General features: G+C 35.5%; 2 protein-coding genes across 4 annotated transcripts; one reads left to right on the top strand and one right to left on the bottom strand.

Annotated features, from left to right (window-relative positions):
- Positions 1-360: 360 nt before the first annotated feature.
- Positions 361-4,652, bottom strand: psmb4 (proteasome 20S subunit beta 4). The gene is made up of 8 exons (XM_015011139.2): positions 4,500-4,652; positions 3,228-3,354; positions 3,056-3,135; positions 2,365-2,511; positions 2,021-2,102; positions 1,566-1,682; positions 610-698; positions 361-507 (listed from the first exon to the last, which is right to left on the bottom strand). The coding sequence occupies exons 1-8, from the start codon at positions 4,622-4,624 to the stop codon at positions 495-497; spliced, it is 780 nt and encodes a 259-aa protein (XP_014866625.1). The 5' UTR covers positions 4,625-4,652; the 3' UTR covers positions 361-494.
- A 1,302-nt stretch (positions 4,653-5,954) lies between these two features.
- Positions 5,955-14,961, top strand: LOC106932428 (protein prune homolog 2-like). Of its 3 annotated transcripts, none has more exons than XM_015011137.2 (15): positions 5,955-6,147; positions 7,707-7,754; positions 7,870-7,955; positions 8,811-8,870; positions 8,970-9,014; positions 9,100-9,132; positions 9,205-9,261; positions 10,300-10,383; positions 10,478-10,639; positions 10,702-10,947; positions 11,727-11,829; positions 11,902-12,033; positions 13,576-13,662; positions 13,744-13,842; positions 14,346-14,961. In XM_015011137.2, exons 2-15 carry the CDS (start codon positions 7,714-7,716, stop codon positions 14,368-14,370), a joined length of 1,260 nt encoding a protein of 419 aa, XP_014866623.2. In that variant the 5' UTR covers positions 5,955-6,147; positions 7,707-7,713; the 3' UTR covers positions 14,371-14,961. The 3 variants fall into 3 exon arrangements, with proteins under 3 accessions (XP_014866623.2, XP_014866622.2, XP_014866624.2); XM_015011136.2 differs by having other exon boundaries at positions 7,573-7,754; XM_015011138.2 differs by lacking the exons at positions 7,707-7,754; positions 7,870-7,955 and having other exon boundaries at positions 5,956-6,147.
- The last annotated feature ends 5,337 nt before the right edge of the window (positions 14,962-20,298 follow it).

The raw sequence follows: 20,298 nt of genomic DNA, 5'->3' as shown, positions 1-20,298 counted from the left end.
AAACATTTTTGATATTTACTTTCAGTTAAGATGCCAATCAAGGAAGCATTTCTTGACTCATTGCTGAATCTCTGATGTAAATCAATTTGAGAAAAAGTAGTTTATCATGTATTCAACTCTTCTGATGGTTGATTTAATGAATGCTGAAATCTTTAAATAAAGAAACCATTCATGTTTACATAAAGCAAATAACCACATTAAAAGTAGAGTTAGATTCAATGTGAAAATAACATACAGTAAATTGTTACAACATGCGTTTATTGTACCTTAAAAAAAAAGAGTTGACTTCCTTATTTAAAAAGTTTCATGTCTTTTTAGAGGAACTGGTAGTAAATAAAATAAAATGAGAATTGCAATAGCTTTTTTTTATTTACTGTATTTATTTTTCCATTATACAAAAGTGAACGTGAACAGAAAGAAACTAAACTGGGATAGATAGGTTGCATGGTGGGAAGTTACTTCTGACGTAGCAGGGAAACGGCTCCAACTCGTCTTCATTCAAACCCGCTGCAGACAAAACAAGGAGTAAAATTTTACCCTGTGAACATGAAGTTATCCTGAAAAGGTCCAACAACAGGGATTTGTGTCTAGAAGGAGATCTGGACGTACCTGACCAAATGAGCGATGTCCCAGTTGGTTTCTGATGACAGGGGACCGATGATTTCCACGCCCTCCGCGGTCACAATGGCAATTTCATGCTGGAATAAAATCATTAAAACATTAAATCCCCACATTCAGTATAAGCAAGATCCATTAAAGCAGTGTCTTTTTAATGAAGGGCCCCCAGGGGGCGCTGTAGGAACCGCAGAAAACATGAGAAAAAACATGCATCAACAAAAAATCTGAATTTTTGTTTTCTGTTTTTCAATCAGACCTTAAAATGATTTAGTTAAACGTTATTTCTGGTGTCTAGTTTTCTGACATCAAGCTGCTTATTTCCTCAAGCAAGAAATGTAGACATTTCTGACAAGAAAAAAACAAAAGGAACTGCTGCAAGAAAACAAGAACTATGGGGGAAAAAAACAAATTTGATCCAATTAATATAAAATATTACATTAGAAAAATTCAATACCTGGTAACAAAGTCATAATATATTGTCCGACAATAAAATTGTCCTCCATAGGACTCACAGCCGTCTAATATCAAATGGTATTTTTTAAATAATTTTCAAATTTTATCTGGACTCATTTGTGGATTAATATATAACATATTTCCACGTGCATGCTTCTTATTTTATTTAACTTATTTATTTATATTCAGTCATATTTAAATTATTTACATCACAGTTATTTATACATTTCTAAATCATTTATATTTGTAATATGAATACAGTAGCTCCTCAACTAAAAAGCGATTTACCCTCCTGGATCAATAAAGTATATTCTATGGTATATGAATGTAGTAATTATGGAGTAGTGAATAAAAACCTCCTAAAAGTTTATGTCTCTTTCCATATTCTGTGTTTTTGCACAGGCGGTGTGTGGGCAGAGCTCCTGGTTAAAGTTTAGCTCAGTTGGTGTTTTTCTGCGGCTCTGGGTCCGACTGGCAACGTGAGCTGAACTCACCCTGTTGTAGGAGCGAGCGTCTCTGTAGTAAAGCACTTTGAGGCAGCGCTCCACCAGATCCCGGGCTTCCTGCTTGCTGATGTCCGCCTTGTTCTCCACCACCTCCCTCATCAGAGGCTGGAAGCACAGCAAATCAAACTTTTATTTAAAAACAAACACTTTCAATCCACAGAGTCCTGATTCACTTCAGGGTTTAAAATTACATAGTCTGGGAATCCTGGATTCCTCATAAAATTACGACTTTATTCTCATCATTTAAGAACAAAAACGTGGCCTAATACTAAATAAAAGCCTGGCCTTGCTGACATCACTCGTTACCATGGAAACGGAAGGAATGCGCTGGTGAAAAACGAAAACTAGATTTGATCCTACATGTGTTTTTATATGGTATACAAACATTTTTTAAAACATTTAAACTCTGAAAAGTTGTTTTCTCTTTTCACATGGGGACTCACCTGAGCCAGGTACGCTCCAAACCCGGTGGCGACTGTAGGAGCCTCATAAGCAACGCCCAGCTTGTCCACATAACCCAGGAAACTGGAGAAGACGAAACATTTAGGAAGGTAATAAATTTAACAAAGCAGCCGTGGGAAGAAAGAGCAGCAGCGGGTTCACGTTTAATCAGTATAATCAGTATTAGCAGGCCGGTCACAATATCAATTAATCACATGATAAATTAAAACAAACTCAATAATTTTCTTTTTTTTACCAAAACATGGACGACAAAACTCTTCAGTCTGGTGCTTTAGTCTCAATTAGTCCTTATATTGAAGGATAATTTTGACTCATTTCTGCTCACCTTTCCCCGTTGTAGAAACCTCCGATGACCACGGTGTTCCACAGAGGATTCATCTTGCTGCGGCGGTTGTACATCACTCTGGTCAGCCAGGAGTGGATGGCCTTCGGACTGTAGCTGTGGCCGTCTCCGAGCAGCTCCTCATCGATGCTAACAACAGAAACAACATTTACATGCAGAACGATCCCGAGTCAGCGCGAAGGTTCAGTTATTACAGCTGGATAATAACTGATTATCCAGCAGTTATTATCCAGATCGAACCTGATCTGAGCGATCAGATTCGATCGCTCAGACCTGAACCTTCAGAGCCACATAAAGACGGTTACACAGTCGGCCTTCTATCACCAGAAGAACATTTCTAGGATTAGATTAGCGGATTAATGTCCCTGTAAGATCTAGGGTGGTGTTTCTCAAACTTCTTCAGACCTAACCAATTTAACAAAACACTCACAAACCACCTAGCTTGAAATAACATGACATCTTAATATCTACACCCTGAAATTAAAATATTAGTCTCTGAACTCATTTATTGCTGTTTTCTTTGGTCATCCTAATGAGAAATGTGTTGCTGTTTAGTAAATGTGAATGAACATGATCAAAACATGAACATATTGGGACGTTTTGAGTTATTTACAGATTCTTAAAGTTTGGGTTATAAGCGGGTTGTGCTTTTAGTCCTTAATGAGGAACTTACACCATCTGTTCGATGACCTGCTTCAGGTACTGGTAGTCAGCGTAGTCCCCTGATGCTCCCAGGATGGTGTTGTCGTTCACCTATTTAAAAAACAAACAAATAAAAAACATTACAGACAGCTTTCAGTTATAGAAATTTCTGTTTTCTTGTTCTTGTCGACAGCGGTCGTCACCTTCATGAGGCGGGAAATGTTCCTGAACCGAGCCAGAGAGCCATAAGAACCCAACATGTCCGCCGCAATGATGACGCCGCCTGTGAACTTCACACCGAGCACCGATGTACCAGTTACCATTGGGTTACTGCAAACAGAAAGAAGAAATATTCAATAATAGACATGACTGTAAAAGTCTATAAAGTCTGCATATCATTGTTTGGTGAAAATATTCCTAGTGAGTAACGTAGCTGGAGCATACAAAGATTTTACAAAACTATTAAATATCCACTTTTCCAACCTTACTTTTTTGTTACCATATAAAATATGCCAACATCTACTTCTGTGTTCCTGTGTTTGCCTTTTCAGTTGGGTGGTTTCATGCTAATAAAAACATAATTACTGTCTTGAATTTTAATCACAGAATATGTCAGTAATAGGCAGCCTGTCACAATAAGCAATTAAAACGAGATAATTTCATTTTTAAGCAAAATGTTGTTTACATGTACATCATAACCAATTTTATTTATGGTTTCAGTTAAAAGTGTTTTTTATTTCTGTTTTATTAATTGGTTTTGGTTGTCTAGTTTTATTTTGGATGTTTAAAATATCTTCTGTTTCGTGTCCTTTACTAAATGTAATTTTATTAGTCTTTGAGAGGGTGAACTTGCATTATTATGCCACTTGAAAATGGTTTCAAAATAATGTTATAATTTATTCTAATAATTATTGGGATGATTTATCATCCAGCAAAATTTATAATTGTGACAGGCATAGTAACAGGCACCTATAATTACTTTATTTCCATAACAGTAAAATAATATTACTCGACTACTCTTGGAAATCAGGATAAAAATCAAAACAAAATAATAAACATAAGCTTTTTCTCATAGTTTTGCTTCTCATTATTTTAATAATTACTTTAAAGACTGCAGTCTGTCTTTAAAGTAATTATCTTACTTTTTATATCTGGGAACAACAATCTGCTGTCTAAGCTAGCTTAGCTAACAGGTTACGATTTCTCAAACGCCAAAAAACAGATTTAAATAGATTACCTAATGTCTGATCATCTTTATTATTTAATTAACATAACAACTCAAAGTGTCTGTTTGCTTTAATAACGTCGTAAACCTTAATGTTGAGATAAACTGTTAAGTGCTTTAGCTGTGGTTAGCAGCAGCCGTTTCTCCATGATGATACAGCACAGCAGCGGAGATCAAACCGAAACCAGAGCCGGTGTTCGGCTTCTACGAACATTACGAGGTTCTGGTTCCGAGCCAGACATCTACTCACAGTGTGTGTCTAACCGGGCCGCATGATGTTCCGTGCCCGGTGCTGCTGGTGCCAGGGAAAGAATAAAACTGTCCGGGCTTTGGTCCGTTCTCCCAGAAGTTTAGCTTTACACCACTGGACTCCATGTTGAATATGTCGGAAGTGACGAGAGAGTCGCCCAACGTCACTTCCACCCCAACTTTATTTACAATGAGATGGTATTTTGTCATTATAAAATATAAATAAAATAAATAAAGTTTTACTTTTACACAGAGATGGGTAGAGTAACCAAAAATTACACACAAGTAAAACTGGCAAAACTTCAACATATTTTTACTCAAGTGAATTTAAAAAGTAGACAGAAATTACTCAATTCAATCTGAATTCAATTCAGTTACATTTAATCTCAAAAAAATTGTTTGTTTTTTCACATTTTGAGGTCAGAAATTTCAAAGGTTTTTGCAGAAAATTTCTGGGATTAACCTCAAAATGTCTGAGTTTTTGCTAGCAAAATTCTAGATTTTTGGAGCTCAGAAATTTTCTAGTTTTTTTTAGAGAATTTCTGAGATTTATCTGAAAATTTCTGAGATTTTTCTAAGAATTTTCTTTATTTTTGAAGCTCAGAATTTTCCAAGATAATCTCACAATTTTTGAGTATTTTCTTGTGAATGTTAGACTTGTGGAGCTCAAAACATTTCATTATTTTTCTAATAAAGTTTCTGAGCTTAAGCTTAACATTTGAGTACTTTTTTGCACATTTTAGACTTTTTTTTGACAGATTTTAAAGCTAAAAATGGTTCCTGTTTTTCTTAGAAAATTTCTGAGATTTTTCTAAGTTTTTTTCAAGCTCATAAATGTGATTAATGTAAAACTTCTGGTGCAATTTCTTGCAAAATTTCGACTTTTGGAGCTCAGCAATATCCTTGCTTTTTTCAAGGATTTAATTATTTTTTTATTGTCATGCCACCTTTGCTTGTTTGTGGTACGAAATTCGGACTCAGGTTCCAGATTGAGAAATCCAGTCCACAAATAAAAATAAACAAATAATAAGGAAAATGTGTTAAATCTTAGAACATTTCTGAGATGATTCTAAGCATTTCAGACATTTCTTCAGAATTTTTTTGATTTTTAAATTCAGACATTTTGTTGTTTTTTTCTTTTAGAAAATCTATCTGCGTGATAAGACAGAAACAAAACTTTTCAGCATCTTCTAACAGTGCTGTTAGAAGTTTATTTTTTTACTTTTTGTTTCCTAAAAAGTAAATGCCCTTTAAACTTTTTCGTCTGTCGCAACCCCATGAGACACAACTGTCAAACCGCAATAATACGAGCTGTGTCATATTTTGCCATGCGGACTCGTTCAGCAGGCAGCAACATGAACGCCGCCGTCTCCACCCCGGCACGCCCGCTTGCAGTCACGGTTGCCACAGCAACGGGGTGGGACCCTTATTGCTGCAACACACCTCCGTTTCCTTTATATACCTGAAAGTGCAGACAGAGAGGTGAAGCACAGCTCAGGTGTCAGAGTCCGCTCATAAACGGATCAGCTGAGTCACCAGTTGTGGAGCTGGTTCCGATTCAGATCTCCTCCATTTGTCCCGAACCCGTTTCGCCTTTCCTCACCTGTCCCCCCTCACCTGCCGGGGCCGACTGGGCTGAAAGAGCTGCTGTAAGTCTGCCCACTTCTACTCTAAAGCAAACTTTTATTTTAATCTTTTCTGTGGCGTTGGGCTTTTACATTTCAGCTCAATCTGTTTCTGTAATCAGCGTTCTGCCAGAGAGGTACATATAAATGAGAGCAGGAAGGGTTGTGGGTTGGGCTTGTTGTTTTCCTGGTTCGGATCTAGTGAGCAGAAATCTTAGAGCGGCAACATTTGTCCAGCTTTGTGTCAACAGTTCAGTTTGTTCCAACTGTTTGTCATTTCAGCATTTAAGGGCGTCTGAATTACTCATTACTGGTTGAAATGATCAGAAAATGCTTTATTTCTACAATATGGTCTCCAAAATGTTTGTCATGGAGGCTAAAAAATCTCAAGTTGGAAGAACTACAGGGGCCACAAACTTTAATGTTTTTGTTTTAAATATAAATGCAAAAATTATTTAATGATTTAATTTTTACCTGTTCAGCAGTCAACTAAACACAATATTTTAATGATTATGAAAGTAGTCAGATTTCTATGACAATATATTGGGACAGTGTTTCTCAACCCTGGTTCTCACTGCTCTGCATGTTTTAGATGTGCCTCTATTCCAGAACAGCTGCTTCAAATGATTGCATGACCATCAGGTACTGCAGAAGCCTGTTAATCACCCAGAGATACAATTCAGGTGTGTGGCTGAAGGGAAATGCCTAAAACATGCAGGACAGCGGGCGGTGAGGACCAGGGTTGAGAAACACTGGGTTAAAACAAGAAAAACGGGAGCAAATTTCTGCCAAAAAAATCTCAGAAATTTTCTTTAAAAAAGGAGGAAATTTCAGAGTTTGAAAAATTTTCTAGAAAAACCTTAGAAATTTCTTTTTTTTTTTTTTTTTTTTTTTTTTTTAATTATTTAGGTTAAACTCAAAATTTGACTTTTTATCTCCCAAATTTTTAACTTTTGGACCCCAGAAATTTCCACATTTTTTCCAGAAAATTTCCAAGAATAATCACAAACTACCTCTCTAAATTTTGGACTTTTTCAGATTTGGGAATTTCCAAGTGTTTTTTCTCAAACATCTGAGCTTGATGTTGAATACAAATATGCTTCTGTTAGCCATTAGCTACTCCATACAAAGTATTAATGTTAACAAATGCATATCTGTATATACAGGAAATGAGTATGAAACTCTAAGTATGACCTAAATATAAAAACATGTACACAGAAATATTACACATACTGTTTAGATTTGAGACAAAACTTTAAAATGTGCAAGAAAATGTTTTTAAAGCTGATTTTAGTTATATTTTGTTCTGTCAGTTCAACTTGGTAAAGAATAAAATGAAGGATTAAAAACCCAGGAGGAATATGCAATGCATGTGTAGAATGACTTTGTTTGCTCCTGTGAGTGTGACTGTAGGAACTGGTTTAGATGTGTGCCATTTACTGAAAACAGGTTTGAGAAGGAAGGTGACGCGGCGCAAAGCTGTCATTTTTAAGTTCCTGCTTCTGCCAGCCAAATCCGGCAGCATCAGTTCTGTCTGAGTCCAAAACGCAAACGACTGCATTCATCTTCTCCTCCATGAACAGAAGCAACATGGAGTCCACAGGAGAAAAACATGAAGAAGAAACATCCAGGTCAGAGGTCAACCTCACTACTTTTGCTTTATTTAACTGGAACACAAGAAATCGTACAAAATACTTGAATTTTCACCGTCAAAGTAACTACTTTATCCACTGTATCTTTCTGCAGGATGGGTTTGGAAGATGAAAACTCTGAAACCAGCCACCAAGATGCTGCAGATGAAAACATGTCTACTACAAGAACCACAACGACAGGTCCATCAGCTGTTCACTTCCCTTTACTTTTCAGCAGAAATGTCGTCCATGACCACCAGGAAATGCTACATCAGAAGCATGTAGAAAAGTCTTTCTGTACCATCATCGCAAATAAAAGGTTTACTGAGCTCTACCAGAGCCAGGTTTTTTTTTTGTTTTGTTTTTTTTTACATTTTTGTCGAAACATGCATCCTAATATAATCTGATACCTAATATCTTCAAGAACTTTCATTCAAAAAGTGAAGTTTATCTGAAGATTAAAATTCAGTTGTCATTTAAATGCAAGTTTCATATTGGATTACCCAAACAAAGGTATGAAGAAAAATGTTGTGCACTGCAAAAACATGAAATCTTACCAAGTATTTTTGGTTTAAGTCCTAGCATAAATATCTTGTATTAAGTTAAAACTAACTTGCAAGTAACTTTTCAGAAAAATATGACCTTATTTCAAGTAAAAAAATCTTTAATATTGATGAATAAAGTACTAGTTCCACAATCAATGGGTGCTGCACCGTTGCTTAGCAACACCAGCCAAGCCCAGCCCGTAACCTGGCAACCAGAACTAGTTCCACTGATTAACAACATTTTTTTCCATGTTGTGACTTAAAATAAGTTTGTATATCTTGCTGAAAAGTTACTTGTAAATTAGTTTTGTCTTATTTGAAGCGTACTGAGATATCTGCTCTAGAAACGAGACGAGACCATACTTTTAATTTTGTGTATTTACAGTGTTTTTTTTTTTTAATCTTTTGAGTGATATTTGCTCTATGTTCAAAAGACACCATTAATCGAATCTCAAAAGAATCAAACTTTATCTGAAAAAAATCCAACTTGTTTGAAAATGTCTCCCAACAGAAGACGAAGAAATGGGAGGAAGAGAAAGTGGTTTCATGGCAATACCAGATAGGGACTCAGGTAAGAGGAACAGGCATAAATCTCACCATCATCATTTTGAAGACAGGAGGACCATCTATAAAATGATCTGCAGGTTTTTCAGATGTCCTTTATTTTAAGGTGAGGAGGAAGGAAGAGTAGAAGCACCTGCTGTAGATGAAGAGGGTGAGAAATGCTGCAAGATTCCTTAAAATCCCAACCTGAGAAATGTCTTTTCTCATCAGTTTTATTCTTTTTTTTTTATTGCCAGGAAAGCTCCAGGAGCTGTCTGAAAGCCAGACAAGTGAGTTTACCAGCTTTTTTTCCTTCTCCCTCCTCAGTTTCTTGACTGACTTCCTGTGTTTCTTTTGTTCAGCTGAGGAATCTGATGAATTGGAGCAGAAACCGTTAACACCCAGCAGCTCTAGACCAGGTACAGCTTTCTGTCATCATACAACTGGTGTATACGTCTCAAAGTGTTTTTTATTTTTTTATTATTATTATTTTTAAGTTTTATTGACTTCTGATGCATTTATATTTTCAGTCCAGTTCTTCTACGTCACATGTCAAACTCGAGGCCCGCGGGCCAAATCCGGCCCGCCATAGCTTCTTGGGTGGCCCTCTAGACTCGATGCGATGCATAAATGGAACCTTCAAGATAACATTTGTTTGCTTAAATATGATTAGATCAATCAAATCAATGCAGTTTTCATCTGTATACTGCCAAATTATGTCAGTTGCTCCAATTTTTCCAACAGATCCCTGCACTTTTCCATACTAATCTATAATTGTGAGTTTATTGAAAATTTTCCACAGTGGTTAAAAATATTGGGTTAAAGTGATGCTAACTATTTAAGCTATTTAATTTGAAAGCTAAAGACATGGTTTATAAGCTAAATAGCTTGTGAATTACATATTTAGTTTTGAACTCCAATATTTATAAATGTAGAAATGCCAAAATATGATTTTGCCAAACACCCACATTTTTTCGTTATGACAGACTAAATAAAGCAAATTATTACTGTGTAACCTTACAAAATGCACGCCATACAAGTGAAATAATCTGCCAGTGGAATTGGCACTGGGTTGCTAGGCGACGGGCTGGGGTTGCTAGGTAACGGCACAGTGCCAGTGGAACTAGTACTTTTTAAAATGAATATTAAGGAATTAATGACTCAAACAAGCTCCTATAGCTTGATGAAAAGTTACTTATCAGTTAGTTTTCTCTTATTTCAAGTGTATTAAGATATTTGCACTAAAAACGAGATCAAAACAGTTGGTAAGACTTATTTTTTTCTTAACTTTTATTTAATATCAGAGTAGAAAGTATAAGGTGTGATTTCTTAATATTTTTTGTTTATGCAGTGAAGGGAAGTTCAGCGTTGGCTAGAACAGAAAAACCTAAAAGTACATATTTATTCCTGATGGTGTTATTGTACGTAAACATCCTGACCATCATTTCTGTCCTCAGTCCCGCCCAGCAGTCTGGATCTGACTGGGGAACGACACATGAAGAAGAAAGTGCTGGCAGCTCCAACTCTGAGTGTGTCATTAGGTGACAGTTTTAGCATATATATATATATATATTTTTTTTTTTTTTACGTCTTTCTGTGTCAGCCTGTTTTAAAATGATGACATTCCTCATCCAGGTGGCAGTGAGTCAATCAAGTCTGATGACCTACAGTCCACCTTTCTCTCCCCGTCACCTGAGGATGCAGAGGACACGGCACTGGATTTTGACTTGGACGCCTTGGACACGCCGTCCGACAGTGAATCCCTGCACTTCCCCCTCTATGACCTGGATCTGGAAGGTAACTGAAGGGAACAAATCATGAACGTCACATGAGCAAATTCACATCTTCTTCTTCTGTAGATGACATGCGGCGCCTCGGTGTGGCCTCGCATCGCCTCAGAGTGTCTGAGTCCAGATCCAGATCGGGCTCTGGAGCTGGTTCTCTACCAGGGCCTGACCAGTTTGGACTGGGACCCTTGGAAAAGGAGGATGTGGTGGACAGCAAAGGCACCAGGTGGCGCTGTTTCACAACAGGTGACCCTCCTCAGGAATCGAGGGTCGACATGAGCGTCCTGGAGCCGTATCTCAGAGTTCTGTCACACGGAGGTTCGACCTACTTCCTGAACACCTAATTAACCCCCACACTGCAAAAACACAAATGTTTTTCTGGTCTAGTTTCTAGTGCAAAATATCTTAACACACCTGAAATGAGACAAAACTAACTTACAAGTAATGCTTTAGCAAAGCAAGAACCTAACACTGAAGAAAAATTACTAGTACAACTGGCAGATTATTTCACTTATAACATGGGGAAAATATCTTGTGAAAAAATAAAGTAAAAAATCTGCCAGTGGAACTAGAACTTGGTTGCTAGGTGACGGGCTTGGTGGCGTTGCTAGGTAACGGTGCAGGGAAATAGTACTTTAGAGTCAATATTATTATAATTATATATATTATAATTATTATTAATTATCTACTTTAAAAAAGCTCTTTTTTAAATGGATTTGATATGTATATTTACAAATATTTAACACTTTGAATGGAGTAGCTTGTTAACAAATTGTGGATTAACAAAGTATTTTCTAACAATAATGATAATAAAAATAGATTTTATTTATGCCTTTCGTAGAAATTAAAAATGAGCAATTACAATGGAAACGAATAATTAAATAAATGAATAAACAAAAGGGATTAAAATAAATATCCAAGAAGGTGAACAAACATTTTTGCTAAAAATGTTGCTGTATCTTGCTGAAAAGTTACTTAAGTCTTGTTTGAAGTGTACTTGCACTAGAACCTAGACCAAAATAATAGGTAATATTTGGTAAGGTTCTGTGTTTTTGCAGTGCTAGCTGTTAACCTAACCAGTGGCTGCCATTTGTCAGGTTACTATGGAGACAGTGGGGATGACATAATCGTGTTTTCCTCCTGTTACCTCCCGGAGAACAGTCTGGAGAACTACCAGTATGTGATGGACAACCTCTTCAGGTGAGACGCTGAAACTGATCAGATTACTGATTGATTATTGGATTCTTTACTGTTTCTGTTTCCATCTGTCAGGTTTGTCATTGGGACTTTGGAGCTGATGGTGGCAGAAAACTATGTGATAGTTTATCTCTGCGCTGGAGGGCAGAAGGAAAAACTCCCAGGAATCAGCTGGCTTAAGGAGTGTTACACCACCATCGACCGCAGGTAACAGCAACACATCGAAACGTCAGACCCTGGCTGCACTGCAAAAATACAAAATTTTACCAAGTATGTTTGTCTAGTTTCTAGTGCAAATATCTTAGTTTAGTCTTGTTTGAAGTGTACTAACTTAAGTAACTTTACAAGACATGAGCTTCTTTAAATGAATAATCCCTTAATACTGATGAAACTTGGAAATTGGCAGATTATTTGAATATAACATAGAAAAAATTTATTTTTATAAAATAACCTGCCAGTAGAACTAGTAATTTTTTTAGCCAATAATATAAGTGCCTATATCTTTCTGAAAATTTATTTGCAAGTTAGTTTTGTCTTATTTCAAGTGTACACCAAGATATTTGCACTGGAAACTAGACCAAAAATACTTTAAAATAAGATTTTGTGTTTTTGCTGTGAGGTTTTCAATAAGTCCTTTTAGGTTAATTTCTTTATTTTTGCACCAATAAATGATTCCTGACAAATAATCACATCATGCTACTACTTATTAAGATATAGGAGAAAATATGCTCTTTGGTCTCATTAAAATGTGGTAAATGTGTGTTAATTATAGCCCTTATGAACAACTTAAAGTTGCAATATTGATTTAAGTATGAGAACAAACAGAAATATTTCAAGTATTTCATAAGTTTATGATCAACTAGTGAAAAGGATAGTATTGTTGAATTATATTAAAATTTTCTCTCTGTGGAAGTTTTCATAAGTCCATTGGGCTTTTTCCTCTTCTTGCAGTGCTATTATTATTTATCTCTTAATATCTTTGATCTGTGTTTTTAATTGTGCAAACCGATCTAAAGTAAACTGTAGTAAACAATGAAAATCCAATTTAAGATGTGCATTGTCCACCTCTTTGTCTTGGGGTTTCATTTAAACTGTTATTTCAGTAGTGTGCCAGTAGAGGGAGTACTTTCTCCACAGTAAAAAAATTAAAGCTAATTTAAGTCAATTAAGCAGATCCAACAAAAACACTAAGGATAAATTACAAAACTCAATTACATTAACTGATATTTTAATTGTCATATATTTTAGTTTACATCTTAAATGTTTAGATGATGTACAATGTGAGTAAACTACTCATATATTGGTTATTTACATTTTATGAGTTTAACATCATCCACTGCAAAAACACAAAATCTGACCAAGTATTTTTGGTTTAGTTTCAGTATTATGCACTTGTTTTAAGTCAATTATATCTAAATATTGATGAAAAAGTGAAATGATCTTCCAGTGGAACAAGATGAGAAAGATTTAAGTTAAAATGTGGGATTTCACTTAAAATATTGGAAAACTATCTTATAAGTTAATCTGCCATCTGTAGTACTTTTTCATCAATATGGAGGGATCATTTATAGATTTATATAAAACAAGCTCCACTATTTTACTAAAGTTATTTTTGTCTTATGTCAAGTGTACTAGGAACTAAGCCAAAAATATGTGGTAAGACTTTGTTTTTTACAGTGTAGGCTTCACAGCAGATGAATTTATCTGTTTGGATATCAATAGACTCTAAAATGTGTTATTTATTTGTAGGTTAAGGAAGAACCTGAAGGGTTTCTATGTGGTCCATCCCACTTGGTACATCAAAATCATCGCCACCATCATCAGACCCTTCATCAGGTTTGTTGCATCATCTTCTTCACTTTTTCCAACAGCAAAAAATGGCAGAAAACCAACAATCCTTTATCTGTCTCTGTTTAGCTCCAAGTTCAGCAGAAAGCTTCAGTTCGTCAACACGCTTCAGGAGCTTTCTCTCTTCGTCCCCACTGAGCATGTGCAGATCCCAGACTGCGTCCTACAGTGAGTCAAATGCAAAGGATTATTTACCTAACAGTTTAACTCCCAACTAAAAACACTAACGACAAGATGAGTATGGTCAATAAATCAATAATGTATATCATGATAGACATGTGCATTATTAGACATGTCTGGTAGAATATTCAATAAGTAGAAGATTCTATCAGAATATTCAATCCAGAACTGCACAACTGACTCACTCATTCTTTGGTTACTTAGCAACTCAGTCATTCTCTGGTTGCCTAGCAACAACTTGTAGAGTTACTGGCGCAGTAGCAGTCTAAGGTTTTGCCTCATAACACATAAAAATTAAACATTAAGTGAAAACTGCATAAAATAGGAAAGCTCACATCACCAGTTTGGCAGAATTTCAGATATTCGACAATATTTATCTATCAACTGGTGTGCAACGCTTTAATAGTGATGCGTTTTTCAGCCATATTGAAAAATGGCTGGAAAAACAAGATGCTGCAATATTTTAATCATGATTTCTGTTTTTCCTGCAGGTACGACCAGGACCAGTCCAGGTGAAGCTCAGCCTGACCAGATCAAAACATTTCTCTCTGTATTTATTGTTCCTGCAGACTTCCAGTTTCAGGATGAGGATTACAAAAATCTTAGTTTTTATCTTGTAAACAGTGTTGATGGAAGCTACGGAACTATATATTTCAAATAATTTCGTATTTTTATTTTAAAAAGAGAAGAACAACATAATGCAAATTAACTATGAACACAAACTGCCTTATTTTACAGATTTTTTGATTTTTGATTTTTTTTTTCCTAACTTTTTGACTGAGAATTTTACGAGCAAAGGTGCTGACATATTCGCACAATAGATTTTAAAAAAGGTGATTAAACTGCTGTAAAAATTAGGAACTATTTTTTTTAAATCATGTGAATCACCATTTTAGTAAGAATTCAAGTAAATAAGAACTACATACATTTAGATGATTTTTTTACATTTTCAGTCATTTTCTCCAACCTGGTGAAGTTTTTTTTTTTTTTATTTATTTTTTCCTGCACATTCAGTGTTATGAACAAATTTTCATTCATCAAACCCATCTGGATATGTGGATGCTTTTTTTTTCTGATCAATAAAATTTTATAGAAATGCTTGTTAAACTTGTTTGTGTTTATGTTTCTGGAAACGGTGAACTGTATGCTTTTGAAGCATTTGAACCAATTATATTTCTGCAGAAGTCACAGAAATGGCATATTTCAGTACGTCCTTCTGCAATCTGTGGAGGGAAATAACACGGTATTCATGAGAATTGTGTGGCAATATTTAAAAAAAAAAAAAACTGCTGAGTTTACAGATGCACAGATTCTACTGTGAAACAAATCAGCATGTTGAATGGTCAAACATATTTCTTTGTGGGTAAAAAAAAAGGCAGCAAAAAGTCCAACATATTTTTCCTTATTTTATTTCTCCCTAATGTTTATACTTTACATCTGTATGCTGAGTCAAAGTCCTTTGCTTATGTTCATAATCTCAGTCATTAAAACTGATTCTGAAAGGTCTGTAGATGTTTCCAAAAATGGCTATTTCATGGAAATTTTGTTCCAGTTAAAATGTTTAAATTCACTCATCGAAATGTGATATTAATTCTGTTTCTTTTAATCAATGTAAACCATTTTGTTTGCAGAACATCTCAGATATTGGCATAAAATCCCACAAATCATGTAATCTTAAAAATACAATCCCACACAGTGAAACGTGATGGTGGCAGAATGATATTGTGGGTCAGAGTTGATGTGTTGCAAAAACAAAGTATTTTTTGCCTAGTTTTGAGTGGAAATATTTTGGTACACTTGAAATAAGGCAAAACTAACTTAAAATTAACTCTTAAGCAAGACATAGGAGCTTGTTGTAAGTCAATAATTCCTTAACCTTGATGAAAAAGTGCCAGTTCCATTGGCAAGGGGCCCTGTGTTACCTAGCAACGCCAGCCAAGCCCAGCCCATCGCCTAGCAACCAAGTTCTAGTTCCACTGATTTTCACTTATAACAAGATATTTTTCCCATGTTATAAGTGAAATAATCTGCCTGTGGAAGTAGTTTAAAATCAATATTAAGGAAAACTTTCCTTAAAATAAGCTCCTATATGTTGCTGAAAAGTAACTTGTAAGTTAATTTTGTCTTATTTTAAGTGTCTTAAGATTTTTGCTCTAGAAACAGGACCAAAAAATACTTGATAAGATTTTGTGTTGGGTAATTTTTAGCACAATGGCCCATTTGTACATTCTAAACATGTTAATTTGTGTTGAACAAAATCAAAATGTGTGAAAATATAACACTGTAAGGGTCCTGGTTCTTCTCTGATCCAGATTATGAAAACATCGGCATGATGTGAACACCATCACTTTGACCAAGGAAATGGATGTTAATAAAGAACTAGAAAGCGTATAACTGAGAGTGGAAGCTTTAAATATGCTGAACCACTTTCTGAAGTTCCCCCGCTAGTTAAACCACGACATAAATCAGAAAAGTCTCGTGAAAACCGAAGGTTATGTCAGAGCTGGAGTGAGGTTGCAGTAATGTCGGGATGTGTCTGAGCGGCCCGTTTGTCAGGATATGGAGCTGGACAGGAAGGAGGTGAGCTAGCTGCTGAGGAAACTCCATAAACAGGAACACAGAGCGGATCATGCGCTGGTCCCATTTCGCTTCATGCTTTCAGAACTAGTTCAAACGCATGAAGAAACCATACGTCACGTTTTCTGGTTCTGTTCCTCTTTCCCCAGGGTTCTGTGTTCCTACATGCATGTAAAACACATAACAGGAACCTGAAAATGGGGAAGAAACTAAAGCACACTGGGAGCACTGGGATGGCTTGCTTATGTGATGGTTTTCTTCTGAAGTTGATTAAAAACATAAAATATTACCAAGTATTTTTTGTGTGTGGATTATTTAGTCATTAGCATAAGAGGGTAGAGTAACAAAAAAAAGTTACTCAAGCAAATGTAATTGAGTAAATGTAACTATAGTCACTACCCAAACCTGGTCATTAGCAGTGGAAATTTCACAGTTTCCACTTTGTTTTGGTCTTGTATAATGATAATTTCCAATGAAATATATTAATGTTTGTGGTTGTAATGTGACAAAATAAGGAAAAGTTCATATTTGCAAGCCACTTTAAATCAAAAAGGCAAAACAATTAAAACAAAAACAAACATTAAATAAATAAAATCTCTCCTCAAGAAAAGGAGAGCTTTTACATCAAGAAACAAGAACTGACTGTAATAACTTTTATTTTTATTATGTTTTTTTAATTTGTCCAGCTCTCATTCTTGTTTTTCTATATTATTTTTACGTTAACTTGTTGATGTGACAACTGAATTTCACCCCTGTTGAACAATAAATGATATTTCTGATGTTACATGTAGAACCAACCGTCTGTTTTTGGCTAAATTTACCCAGAATGCTCGGTTTGTGTTGTTTAAATCAACTCAGCCATGTTCTCTGTCAGCAGATCAATGTTAGGAAACGACACCCATAAACATTATTTCTCCACATCTGGCGAATTGAAAACTGAAGCCCAACATAAATCAGGAGCAAACGCTTTCAACTCGGAGTTTCTCACCGTACAAAATGTTTACGCTCTTTCCAGCCATAGGAGTAATTTCCTAAACAACGGTTTTCATTTTACAGTAAACTTTGTAGCTGCAGTCGTCCTGTAAAAGTCCTGGACGTTTTTTCATGCGTTTCCCCGCACACCCGGCTCCAAACGCCAGCCAGCAGCGACCACATCTTTCATTTTTGACCCCCTCCGCCTCCCGTCCCCCGGTGCCGGACTCTGGTTGCCGTGGAAACGCAGAGTTTAAACCGTCATTATTTCAGGCCTGTGGTCTCCAGCGCAGCTGCTTGTAATAAAACGTGATCCTGAAGTGTGATGCCATGTTTGAACTGGGTCAAAACATGTTGTACAGAGTACTGACTGCACTACACAGAGCTAAAAAAATAAGAGTATCGAAAGTTTGATACTTTTGTTTTAAAAAGTAGTTAGTTGTAGTTTAAGTTTAGTTTCACCAAGGAGCCAAACCTAATGGCTTTAAATTCAGTGAAAAGCATGCTCAGCTTTTTTAACCAGTGTTCATTTTACTTTGGAAACAGCACAATTTTACAGGAAATTCACATTTTATACACTTCTGCTCATATTTTTCTAACCAAGCAAGACTGATAAAAGGTTTTAATAACATTAGCCACAATTAGCTGCAGGCAACACTACAAAATATGTAAAGAAAATGTAGCTTTTTGAGCTATTTTTGCCTCTGTTTTATATAACATAATGTTTATGTTTAACAAATGAATAAAAGCATGTTTATGTTACACTTAACGTAAACATAAACATTTGTTTAACATAAATGCGGTCTCATTAATTCAGATTTTAGTTGTCCAGGAGTTCTTGTGTTTTTTTTTTGGATTAGTTTCCTCAACAGGATGGCTGCTTGATGGCTTCTTCGGTCTTTGTTTTGTCAGAAATATTTCCATTTTATGCTAGTTGTGCTAGCTTGAGGAGCAAAGTAGCTTAATAAATTTAACTACAGCCAATCAGAAAGACGAGCATAGCAAAAAACATTTCAAGACGCAATTTTAATTTAGATATTTTTTAAATAATTCTTGATAAACTAATCAGAAAAACTTTGTAATTAAAAATGTATGGTAAAAACTTTAGTAGATTCAATATCACCCTCATAAAATAATGAGCTAAATCTCTTTTTTGGTGACAATATTTTGTTTTAGCATTTTTTTTCTCATCTTCCCTCCAACTTTCTGAGTCCCTCTTAGCGCCCTCTGGCGGCCCTCCATGGGACCGCGGCCCCCACTTTGAAAATCACTGCTGCAGATTATGGTTCTGCTATTGTTAAAATATGCTAGGATACAATATTTATGGCTAAGAAGTTGTTATGATCAACTGTTTATTTAGAAGCAAGTTTTCTCCAGTGCCATGAATAAGTTACAGTGACTTCCTGTCAATTAGGAAAGTCTCAGCTTTCAAATGTTTTATTTAGTCATATCTAAAGAATTTAAAACTGGCACAATGTTGTTGTTTTTTTCTGGCAGATCATCTTTGTTACTGCCCACACTTGCTAAAATATTGTGGTGTTAAAATAAAGGACTTTCACCACAGAGATGCAGAGAGACGGAGGAGAAAACAGCAGATTTATTCAGCCGCCATGAGACATTTATTACATAAGGAGAATAAAGTCACTGTGTGGGTCCGTTCCTGCCAAGGAGGAACAGGTTACATAACAAAATAAAAACTGAAAAATAAAAAAAAATAAAAAAAAATTTACCTTCAGTTACACACAAATCCCCCGTTCAAAATACAATAAAATCACTGCATATGAAGGCATGTAAAGTAATCAAGGGAGAAATTTGATGTATTTTGATGATATGCTCAACTGACAACTGAGATTTGATAATGATAAAAAAATCATATTATATTTCAACAGTTTTGCCTTACAGCTGATTTTTTAAATAACAATACAACCTTCTTTTTGATGTTTGTTGAGCTCAGATAAAGTCTCAAAGTTTAACTTGGTGAGGAATAAAATGTTTTAATTTGTTCCTCAAATCTACCAAAACCAAATTAGCAGACTGTCACTGGAACAACTTTTAATATCTGTTTTGTCAGAGCTTGACATTATGACTGTAAAACATATTGTAATAAGAGTTTCATATTGGCCAATATCACTAATTATCGATTAGATTTTTGTATTAAATATCTGAAAAAAGCCAAACCTTTCCTCTTTTATCCACAGTTTCACTCCACCTCGTTGTTTTTTTATTTTTCAGCAGTTATGAGGCGCAGTGGGGGAACCTTAAACTGCTACTGCGTGGTTACTCACCAGGTTGTTGCTAAGCAACCAAAGAATGAGTGAGTTGCTAGGCAACCAATGAGCAGCGAGTCAGTTGATTCCACCAACTTATCTTAACTGGCTGTTAGAGGTTGAGCTCCTGAAGTCTTTCCTCTGCCTACATCCCCCAGAATGCTGTGAGGTTATACTGAATACTGTATTAAATGTATTATTTATGATTATTGATTACATATATTGTTATTGATTTATTGTCCAGTCCTATGTTGTGTGCTTAGTAGTTAAAATTTGATGGACAACTCAAAGCCGAGCCTTCAGATGAAACCAGTTAAGTTTTTTTGATTGTTTAAAAACACATTTAACACGCAAAGACTGACAGAAATCAGCTTTTTTGGGGGGGATGTCAAATCATTCATGCAATAATTAATTTTAGTCGATTATCTGGATGTTTTCTAAGCATGTAAACAGATTTTTTATTTCGTGTTTGGACTGATTCTGAATTTTGTGATCAATAGTCATATATCAATGATATTTGACGTTCTGACAATATCAATAGTATTTTAGAAAACAAAAAGCACATGGATGGTTTCATAATAATGACGGAAGAGATAAGCATCAAATTTCTGCTTTAAGGTGAGTCCGA

This window comes from Poecilia mexicana, unplaced genomic scaffold (assembly GCF_051168715.1).
Source record: "Poecilia mexicana isolate PSO_F unplaced genomic scaffold, ASM5116871v1 scaffold_11, whole genome shotgun sequence".
Lineage (NCBI taxonomy): Eukaryota > Metazoa > Chordata > Actinopteri > Cyprinodontiformes > Poeciliidae > Poecilia > Poecilia mexicana.
Note: the sequence above shows the minus strand (reverse complement) of the source record. Positions and strands in the feature narration are given on the sequence as shown.

Excerpts from the sequence above, each read along its gene's own strand:
- psmb4 (XM_015011139.2), bottom strand. The coding sequence starts at position 4,624 with ATGGAGTCCAGTGGTGTAAAGCTAAACTTCTGGGAGAACGGACCAAAG. Across the intron at positions 3,136-3,227 it reads ACATTTCCCGCCTCATGAAG|GTGAACGACAACACCATCCT; the intron begins GTGACGACCGCT and ends TTTTTTAAATAG. Across the intron at positions 699-1,565 it reads ACGCTCGCTCCTACAACAGG|CATGAAATTGCCATTGTGAC; the intron begins GTGAGTTCAGCT and ends ATTTTATTCCAG.
- LOC106932428 (XM_015011136.2), top strand. The coding sequence starts at position 7,699 with ATGAACAGAAGCAACATGGAGTCCACAGGAGAAAAACATGAAGAAGAA. Across the intron at positions 7,956-8,810 it reads TACAAGAACCACAACGACAG|AAGACGAAGAAATGGGAGGA; the intron begins GTCCATCAGCTG and ends GTCTCCCAACAG. Across the intron at positions 9,133-9,204 it reads GCTGTCTGAAAGCCAGACAA|CTGAGGAATCTGATGAATTG; the intron begins GTGAGTTTACCA and ends TCTTTTGTTCAG.